A 10,649-nucleotide genomic window follows, 5' to 3' on the forward strand; every position below is an offset into this window, starting at 1 on the left:
TTGACTTTGTAAAGCCTTCCAGTGCAGCATTGGTCTTTCTGTGCTGTTAATGATCTGTTCTGCTTGGGTGCTTAATTTATTCTACATCAACCATTTTTTCGTAATGTATTCAATAATAGTCCAAACAATCAAGTTTAGCTGCATTGTGATTGTTTTTAGAATGAATAAAATGCAATAATTGTATAAATAAAGCTGCTTCTACTCTCTCTTTTCGTTATAATGTTCTCCCAGTAGTTCCTCAGTGTTTTGTTGAATGAGTTCACTGGGTATTTTCATTCTTTGTGAATGAAATAAAAGTGTAAATGAGTGAGGTAAAGCAAATACTTTCCTGCAGCATTTACTTACAAATCTATTAAACCTAAACCAGCTACTGAAGGTCTTCAGGCTCATTGAAAAGCTGCTCTAGGAAGGTAGGCTACTATAGATCTCCTGAAATAGGATGATGAAAAGCCAGAGGCAGGTCAGCCAAAGACTTGTCTGGGTAAAAACCACTTCTTTAACATGTAGGACCGACCCAGGTGAGTGAGATTTTTCGGCTGCAGCAGGTTGTTAGGTTGAAGTATGTGCCTGATTAATCAATAAGGAGTTGTCGGTATCGAATCCATTTCAAATGCACATAAAGATTCGTATCCAAGAAGAAGCAGAAGAATTCAAGTCCAGTAAGGTGAGTTAATATAAGACTTTGAGCAATATGCTTTATTGAACACCAGTAGTTTGCATGTAGGGTTATTTATATGTAGTTCAAAGCCTACAAGAAAAGATTGAATTTATATATTTATATATAATTTTTTTACAAATGCAGTCAAGAGTTCGTGTTTTGGAACAACAGTGGGGAATGTCAGTTTCAGATGGTGTACAAAGTTTAACATGCACAATATACAGTAACTAACAGGGAAAGTTACCTGTAATAATTTACAGTCTCAAACTGACCTCAAATTAGGTCTTGCCAAAAATGGAATGCGAGTCTTTTAATAAAAGATATTGCATTTTTTAAATCATTAATTTAAACTAATTACATACAGACAAACTTTAAGCAAAATAACTTCTTCGATAACTTAGAAAACAATGAAAATGGTTCGCGTTCGTCGGGCAGTGAGAATGACGTGACTGGTTGGTACATACAGACAGACTCTGGTACAGGGAAAGCTGAGGTCATAGGAAGTTATGCCAGTTATATAAATAAAACCCATATGGAATAAAAACCCTGTAACCCCGCCCCCAGTAGCCACGCCCTGAACGAGGCCCACCCATCAGGGCTCGGATCAGGAAGTGGGAAAGCGGCCACTCCTGTGTCAGAGTCATTCCGTTTTCTCGATTTTACCGTCTTTCATCTGTGACTCGGTGGTTTTGCGTAGTGTTTTGTCAGAGTTGGAGTTGATCTGGTTGGTGTCCGGTGTTCCCGTGTTCTTATTGGCTGAGTGTTTCTCCAGGTAATTAAGCATTTCGCTGAGAATCGTTTGAAAGGTGCTAAGAGCCGCGCAAATTGCCGGCGTACCGAATCCATGCGTGATCAGACTAAAAAAAGATAATAAAAATGGTGATTAATAACAATACTTGCATTAGCATATTCCCCTTATTAATAACTTGAATGTGCAAGACTTCCAGTAATTGTAGCTGTACAAAAACAGTCAGTTTTGCTGCTTGATATTGCAAACTTATATTATTTTAGTTTATAATTTTAATCATAAATGCAAATAGGTTTACAATTTACTGCACTTTTGTTACCTGTATCGGCTCATGAATCTAAAGTCTTATGGTTATTTTTTGCATAAGGTGCATGGATGTTTGCTCTATTTTTGCATGCAGGTTTCGACTTTATACCTGAAGTGTGTTAGATGTCTCTGAATGTCCAAGTCCAGAATAGGTGTTGGTCTAGAGGAACCAAGTGGAGATCGATCCTGACTTAACAAATCCTGAAATTCCTTACAGATCTGCCTGCAGTCACACACAGCCATTCGAACAGTTACAAGAACGCATTTTCAAAATGCAAACCAAAGCAGCGTTCCTCATAATTAATGCATAGAGCAGATTTAATGAGATCTTAGTTTTCATACGTTACACTCATGCAAACACGTATCCTTTCCTCCAATCCTCAATAATAAAACCTATTCTCTAAGGTGCATCTGATTTTGAAGACGAGTTCTTATGAAGACAGACTGCACTAGATCATTCAAATTTGGTGCATATGAAGGTCTCATTTAGAAATGTATTATTTCAAGTTCAAATGTCTATCCAATTAAGTGGTATGCATAAACACATTTGGCTAAAAGTAGTAAAGAACTGCTGTCTTACTTGGTGGCCAGCACCATTTTCTTGCGCGCGTTCTGTTCCTTTGGTTCTGTATGCTGGCGGGCGAGATGCTCCCCGACCGCTTTGGTGGGAAACTCTGTCTCACAGGTGTAACCAAAATCCCGAGCCAGATGTAGCGCTTCCCCTACACACACACACACACACACACACACACAGATGAAGAAGATGAGGGATGAATGGAGCAGAGAAATCAGTTCAATCTCTAACTGCTGCCTAAAAAAATTGCATAGATGTTGCATCAATCTGTCTCACACCATTCTAATTCTTAAACTCTTCCCTTGAGTAATAGAGATTTTGTCTGTAGACTAAAAATATTTCAGACTTTTTCTTTTATGCCAGAATAGATTTGTTTCAATCTTAATAAGAGCTCATCCACAACAAATAGAAACTAAACCAGATGCATCAATATCACGCTTACAACCTGTTGAATAGCAAAAATGCATTCAACAGGTCCTAAAAACTAGATATTAAATAAAATAGAACGAAAATATAAACAAGTTGCTCACATTTTACATCATATTTTATATCTGCTTGCTTTAAACAACTTCAACAAACCAAATTCATCAAATCAAGACAGTATTCAATGTCAGAAACAAAAGCATGCATATGAAAACAACCATGAACTAGATAAACAAGATACGCCATTATTTAAAAAAAAGCACAAATGACTCCATACCTTCCACTAAAGAGGTCAACAGTGTGACGTTTGCTGCTTTCCTGCGGCCTGCTGGGAGATTGAGTCCCAACCTGTCCAGTTTCTCCCTGAGGCACCGACCGCCGTTCTTTGACTTGGCCCTGACCCACACAGATGGAGAAAGTCCATCAGCAACATGCTTACATGCAACTGACATGTCGCATTTCATATCCACTGTAGAGCATTTGCTGTGGTCTTTTTTTTTTTCTTTTTTCAAAATGCTTTTAAATTATTAAACCTAAACTAACTAAAATGAGTCCTGACATTTTTTTTCAACGGTGCAATTTAAAAAATATTTAAGACTAAGCATCACAATGCTTATTTTGCCCATGCATCGGCTTCATTCAGACTATAATGTGTATAAAGACCAATATTCCATTTTTCCTTACAGACTAAATTTCTCAATGTTTTTCTGTCGATTCTTTTGTTTCTGCAGGCGGTAATGAACCTGAGCTTTACCAGCATGTGTTGTCCCGTGTTTAAAATGGGTGTGTGTGTGTGTCTCTCCTCTCTTCTCATCACTGGCCTCATTTCTGCTCTCCAGTCTGTGTCCCTCATCAATAATGGAACCTCAGCTTCACTGTTCTCATTCCCTCTCCATCTCTCTCTCTCTCACACATCCAGCCACATTCTCTTCTTTATCTCTGGATTAAGTGTCCAGGACTCCATGTCCCATCTCTTTTTCCTCTTTCTGTCTTGCGTTTTGTTTTGCCAATGAACTAAATAAAAAAAAAGGAATTTCCTTCATTTTCATTACGCGTATTTCAATGCCTTGAGAAATTATTTTGGATTACTAATTGTAAAACTGTGCTTCTCTTAGACATGGTTTCCTAAAGCCTTAGTTGGTTCAGAATTGGATGCTTCCTTTCAAAATTCCAAACGTGTGCATGAGTTTCATGTGTCTAAAGTTCATCTCTTACCTTCTTAAAATCCCACCGAGTAGTGAAGCATTGAGACACTCTGGAGGAGACAGGCGGCGTTTGACTTCAGCGATGGTGACTTTGTACTTTGAGGTAGAGCTGAGTAGAGAAAGTCTTCCTGGTACAGAGCAGAACAGGTCTGTAGGGTTCACTACACACGTGCCACCTGCATGTGCACAACAACAAACCACAACATGTCAAACCTTTGGAAATGACCGGCGACGGTGTTTGCATGTTCTGAAAATCATCCATATGCAAGCTTTGGTAACTGAATAAAACTGCAAAGAAATCAATTTAATATGATGCATAATCATTCATAATGCTTTTTTATTTTGCAACTATTTCTAAAACCATGCATTGAAGCTGTGCAGTTGCATATGAGTGGCCGATGACACATAGCGTGTCCATGACATACAGACAAGCTTACACTCTTAAAAATAAAGGTGCTTCAAAAGGTTCTTCAAGCGATGCCATAGAAGAACCATTTTTGGTTCCACAAAGAACCATTCAGTCAAAGGTTCTTTAAAGAACCATCTCTTTCTTACCTTTTTATAATCTGAAGAACCTTCTTTCGCCACAAAGAACCTTTTGTGAAACAGAAAGGTTCTTCAGATGTTAAAGGTTCTTTATGGAACCATTTAGACAAAAAGGTTCTTCTATGGCATCGTGAAGCACTTTTATTTTTAAGAGTGTATGTATTGTAGGTATTTTTGCTTTCTATACTTCATTTCAATAGATCATGTGGTGTGACAAACGAGTGCAAATATTCCATGTAGTTAAATACGAACAAGCATGCATACAACTTATTAAAAATGCCACTAAAATTAAAATAATTGTAAGTAGCTATTTCATGCCAACCACTTGTGTGAATAATTCTGTTTTGTAGGCTAGTTTTTTGCACATCTAATTGCATATAAAATAGTACGCATTTATTTATTAAGCACTGTATATGTCAGATCCATACCACACCTAGATCCATGTTGTAAAGATCACAAGTTCAGCTCGAGCTGCAATCAATGGCTCAGCTACCTTATTTAGCCACGTGTGTGTATTTGTGTTTGAGTGTGTGAACGTGTGTGTTCCTCAAGGAGTTTTCTGGCTAGCGGGCCTCTAACCTGCTCCTCATCAGTCACCATAAAGCACTCTGACAAACCCAAGATCTCTGCTAGCATGCAAGTTCACTTCACATTAATTCCACCCAAAATGTTTTGATTCAAAGTAGTTTGTATTTTATGTTGCCAAGGGCAATTGAAAAAGAGCTATTGCCGGTAGTCTGGTCGCGCGCGCCGGGCCCAGAGGCGATAGCGGGTATTTAAGCGCGAGGGAGAGTAGCCCGAGGCAGCGCGCGAGCGATCACAAAGCGAATCAAGCGCTTTTTGCGAGTTTGCCACGAAAATGAAAGAAAAAAAGACATAGGCCAAATGTCATTCTGTTTCCATTTCAACTGTAGCGGTAGTGTGTGTTTACGGCGCATCACCCAAAACACACACATAGGCGAGAGAACGGTGCGGTGCGCGCGCGTGTAAAGGCGGGGTGAAGCTTGATCAAATTCCTGAAAGCGAAGAGGGATAATCATGATTAAAACACGGACGACTTTTCTAAGTAGGATCCTCGTTTCTTGACTGATTTCTTTTGAAAAAGGTTATCTGAATATTCAACGAAGCCAAAGCTGCAGTCAGTGTGAACAACATTAATATGATCTCCACTGAATTTGGATCCGCGCGGCATTAACATATCAAAGCGTGCGCCTGAGGCGCGAGAAGCTATCGATACCGGAGCGCGAGGTAAAGCAATGATTATTGGTTGTGATGGTTGGAGCGGCGGAGCTCGCGGCTAAATCCTGCACACCATTAACTGGAAGTGATGGCGAGCCCAACACCTAGACAGAGTTTATTAAAAATTAAGCGCCCGAGACACCGCTCGCTTTATGGCAAACTCCACACGTGTCGATCCGCTGCAGCTTTGAGGAGTCAGACAAAGATGCGACTGATATTAAGAAAATATTAAGAAACGCGGAACGCGATTCGATTCATCCGCACAAGACTCGCGGTTTTACAAAATACCGCGGCAGACAGACAGAGAATACTGAAATTCTTCTGAGATTATCTTGAACGGCTCTCAGTGGAGAATGACCTTGAGAAATGTATGTTTTATCGGGGTTTGAACTTCTGAAAAAGATATAGTTCCTTAATTATGCAGCCTGAATTGCGACGTCAGATAGTAAACATGCTTTGAGACAAAAGGTAACATTCATTTCAATACAAGTAATACACATGTGAAAAGAAATACGAACGTCTAGGACAACATAAACACCAATAGTAATACTAATAATAATTTTGAACATCCAAGATTTGCCTTTTCAGATATAATACGTTAAAATGAATTTGCACCCTTTTACTTGAGGACAAAAAATGGTTGCATCAAATAGCCTATGTAAATACAATATGCATTTAATTAAGCTAAATTCATTGAATTTTTTCCTGACGATACTGAAATGTTTATTATTTCTTTGTTGCATTTATTTTTTTCTTTCAACAACAGTAATAATTTAACAGTCTAACAATGAAAGCAGTAGGCCTGTTGATTGACATTCACATTAATGCAATTCCTTATGAAAGGAAAGACAAAATTGTAAGATATTACTAAGAAATTATTTTCCTATAATTTTTATTAAAATATTACTATTACAGTTTTCGGTATTAAAACAATATTTTTGGATTCATAAATGAATAAAACCAACGCTGATTTTTAGTAGCCTATCTTTAAATGAAAAAGGCTAAAATGCTTATGCTAAAATATTAAAACCTTGTGCTTGTCACTGGAAAGCAGTACGTAGGCTATTAAATATACAAAAAACGATGATAATTTTTTTCGTATTTACTTTAATGATATTCTCCTGTAATTATACAATAAGAATTCAAATCATAGTTAACAGTCAAGACTGGCGTTAGTGAAAATATAATTAGAAATAAATAAAAAAATAATTAAATGAGTGTGTGCTTCTCTTGTTGTGACCTTACCTCTCCGAATCACTCCACCTTGTCCATTTAACCCGAGTCCGCACTGCGCGTCTACAGATCCCTAGACACACATACACACACACGCACACATATATGAACTTCATTATCAATAATAAACTAATCTTATACATGGTGATGATGATCAGTATTTAGGTTTTGACGAGGCATGTGACTTATTAAACAATAAACAGACCACGTGGTTACAGGTAGCTAAATTGCAGTAGTAACGGAACCGGTTACATTATGATGTCAAACCAACAGATTATCTTGCTTTCTTTTATCAGTGATGTCATCAGCCAAAGGAACACTGGATGGCATCAAAAGAAAAGAGTTAATCCGTCTCACGAGCCACGACCAGTCTGGAGGCCAAGTCAGAGACACAGTCTCAAAAAATAAATAAAGCACACATATTCACCCACACACGCTCACATCCATACTGACACTCTTATAACCTCTTATAACCCTTTAACAAACTCATGCTCTATTTTTTATTTTCCCCGCAGTTAAAGTGATTATAAAATCAATATACAAACCCTTCGGATCAGGCATAAATTACGCGTGTGCGTGTTAAAGGTGCGGCAGTTTCTATTGTTCCGCGTGCCAAATCTGTTTAGCGGCTCAAAGATGCGCTTGTGCGCACGAGACTGACCGCATCTGTTCCGCGGCCTTCACCGAGTGCACGGTTTCATTCAGCGCCAAAGAAAGGTCCAAAACCTTTTCACGGGACGTATGTGTTGCTTTCTGTGTTTTTGTGTCCGTTCTCCTGTGGGCCTTTGTGTGTGTGTGTGTGTTTGCGTGTGCGGAATGTTCCTGAACACGCGACAGCAATAATAAAATGAGTCTTCACGACTTTTTTTGTAGAAAACACGTCTAAACTTTATACTATTGTGCTACTTTATCAGTTTTTGTGAAGCTATTATTCAAAAGTATACCATATGATAAAAATCATGTGATAAAATAATATCTCTGCTAAAATAGCTTAAAACAGTTTACGAATGTTTTCTGACAAATTATGCTATTGCAAAATAAAATAAAATTGTAAAAATAGAAAACGTAGGCTATATTGGTGATGTTATTTTTTCAGGCTATTATTTAAACAGGCCCTATAAAACATGACGGGCAAATCAAAAATTGATTATTCAACAATTATTTATTTTTTATTATTAGTCAAAGCAATACGAATGTTTACATTTACTACACTCTTTATATTAGTTAGCCTATTGGTACCGTATTTTACTATTATCTAATCTTTATAAGAAACGATTTCTATTAATTCTATAAATTGGATTACGTCGATGTTATCATTTAAATACCCTATTAGAATTTTATTTGAGTAAAATAAATAAATACAAAAATGTAATCTGCAAGCTAAAATATGTTCTCTCAAAAGCAATATATTTTATCTGTTCAATTTCACTGAAGTATTAAAAGGATTGTATAATTATTTAGATTTTAACATATTTTTGACTCGCCGGTTAAACTTGAGCTGTTTCAGATGTCTGTGCATAAATAACCAGTTGATTGACATTAAGTCCTAAATTGGATAAACTACGGTGCTCTACTGCGGAGGATTTGCCTTTTGTTCGCACTTTTTCAAGCCCTTAATCCGCCTTTTAACGGAGGAAAAAGAAACAGCGGCTTTACAGCAGCGAGGCCCGACATATGCGCATCCGAATTCAGACTTCTCAATATTCACTATATTAAATATGTAAAATCCACCAGCTAAATCAACTGAAAAAATGGTGCCTCCAAACGTTTCGAAATATAGGTTTAAAAAGTCTTATTTCACATGTTGGGAAATAACGCATTTCTGCAAATCAGACGATTTTTTAATTTATTTAATTTATTTGACGATTTTAATGAGCTATTTCGAAATACTAATGCATTGTTCGTTATTAGGCTACATTAATTTGTTTTGAGAAAACGAAAACGCCGAAAAGAAGCGATCGCTCGGCTTCGATTTTTCTCTTTCAGACTCTCCTGACGTCTAAGGTTTTTTTGTCGAAGCCCTCGGGCAATCATTTCTTCGGTTCGGGCAGTGAAAGTGACTATACAACATCCCTGAAGACGTCAACCTCTCTGCAGCCTGCGTGCGTGTGAGACGGTGGTGGCACGTTGAGTGTGTGTATTTTGTGCTTGAACGGTAGAAATGCCAGTGAGGTACCTGTAGGTCATCGGCCCCCGATGGCGGCAGCCCCAGACCCGCCCCGGGCAGCAGTCTTTGCTCGGGGTGCATGCCATACTGAGAGCCGTGGCTCATGATTGACAGGTCATGCCTGCGGTACGCGTCCAGGCAGCCCAGTTCCCGCCGCTGCTCGTCCAGGCAAGAGGACTTGAGCGCCCGGGCGTTGTGAAGGTTGATGAAGTCCGCCGGCTCGCCGTGATGGAGCTGCTGGTAATACTGCTGCGAGTGATGGAGAGAGTTTAACGAGTACGCATCCGGGTTCACGGACGGGTGGCTGTGCTGGAACTCGTAGTGGAAGGACTGGTGGTGTAAGGGCGTGTACTGGTGGTTCGTCGGAAAATACGGGGAGGCAAATTCGGTTCCGGTAGCTGGGTATGTAAGCGGAGACGATGAAGAGTAAGCGACAGACGAGTTGGCCACAGATTCCAAGCATCCGAGTTGCATCAAACGGTAGCTGTTTGATCCGTCGTGACGTATCTGTGCGGGGAAAAAAGAGAAAAATATGAGGGATGTCATTTACACGCGCTCGCAGCGATCCGCGCGCATTTCTCACGCTGCGGAAACTCAAACCTTCCCCAAACACACAAACACACACAGCAGCTCAAAGTGTCTTTAGAAACGTACCTGACGGCGATGTCATCTCTCAGTGCCTGGGAGGGAGTGCGTGAAACACACTGCAAACTGCTCCACGAGTTCACAGCGTTTTTTTTCCCTCCCTCACTTGTCTATCATTTGCCGCGGAGTGTGTTATTTGACTATATTATTATTACTACATCCGTGCAAACTCTATTAAAAGCCGTTTTGTGCCAACAGTCTACGCCCGTTTCACCGCAGGTCAGCACAAGACACGAGAGTCTGCACTAATAATTATTATGACATATATAAAAAGAACGAGCAAACGGTTCCAATCACGGCAGAGACTTTTACATGAACTAGAGAGCCATATTCGCCACCAAAAAAAAAACTAATAGTAAAAGCCATTTTCACTAGAAACTAACACATGGTATTTCTCCTCGCCTCGCAGCAAACTCCCCTCAGAAGTCTTGACGTCCATTCCGCTGTGCTAAGTGATCGTAATTTCCCTCCATGCCATGCTACGCTAAATGAAATTAAATTAAACGATTTTTGTGAGGTGATAAGAAATGAATTTAAATACCTCCGCATCGTGCACCAGTCCCGGAAATGTGGCTGACATTCTCGCGATCCAATAACCCGATTTCCTCGCGCTGTTGGACGAATGAAAGAAAAAAAAAATCCCCAAAATAGCGCGTGAAAATGAAATCGCGCAGTCGGTAAAAGCGGCTGAAATGCCTCCCCTCTGCACAAAGCGCTCCCTGGCTCGGATTTTGTACTTGCTGGGTATTTCTCCGGCTGATGTCGTAGGTCCCTTGGTAATATAGAAGTTTTGAAAATTAAGCATCAGCATTGAGGAAAGGGAGGACAATAGAGAGAGCAGCCTCATCCCTGGAGACACGGAATAAATATTGTATCTTCGCCTAATAAGGAACCAAGTGCGCTTT

The 10,649-nt window shown here is 39.4% G+C and overlaps 1 protein-coding gene across 2 annotated transcripts; it reads right to left on the reverse strand.

Annotated features, from left to right (window-relative positions):
• Positions 1 to 1,042: 1,042 nt before the first annotated feature.
• Positions 1,043 to 10,649, reverse strand: LOC107690996 (transcription factor AP-2-delta). 2 transcript variants are annotated; one of them, XM_016489444.1, is made up of 8 exons: positions 10,286 to 10,649; positions 9,109 to 9,606; positions 6,945 to 7,005; positions 3,925 to 4,087; positions 2,987 to 3,105; positions 2,293 to 2,434; positions 1,822 to 1,935; positions 1,043 to 1,515 (listed from the first exon to the last, which is right to left on the reverse strand). In XM_016489444.1, exons 1-8 carry the CDS (start codon positions 10,589 to 10,591, stop codon positions 1,299 to 1,301), a joined length of 1,620 nt encoding a protein of 539 aa, XP_016344930.1. In that variant the 5' UTR covers positions 10,592 to 10,649; the 3' UTR covers positions 1,043 to 1,298. The 2 variants fall into 2 exon arrangements, with proteins under 2 accessions (XP_016344930.1, XP_016344929.1); XM_016489443.1 differs by having other exon boundaries at positions 3,925 to 4,090.

This window comes from Sinocyclocheilus anshuiensis, unplaced genomic scaffold (genome assembly GCF_001515605.1).
Source record: "Sinocyclocheilus anshuiensis isolate Anshui unplaced genomic scaffold, SAMN03320099.WGS_v1.1 scaffold2275, whole genome shotgun sequence".
Lineage (NCBI taxonomy): Eukaryota > Metazoa > Chordata > Actinopteri > Cypriniformes > Cyprinidae > Sinocyclocheilus > Sinocyclocheilus anshuiensis.

Bases quoted from the DNA above. Each gene is read 5' to 3' on its own strand.
- LOC107690996 (XM_016489443.1), bottom strand. From the start codon at position 10,591: ATGAGGCTGCTCTCTCTATTGTCCTCCCTTTCCTCAATGCTGATGCTT. The intron at 9,607-10,285 runs GTATTTAAATTC...TTCCCCGCACAG, and splicing joins GACTGGTGCACGATGCGGAG to ATACGTCACGACGGATCAAA. The intron at 1,516-1,821 runs GTATAAAGTCGA...ATCTTTTTTTAG, and splicing joins AGACATCTAACACACTTCAG to TCTGATCACGCATGGATTCG.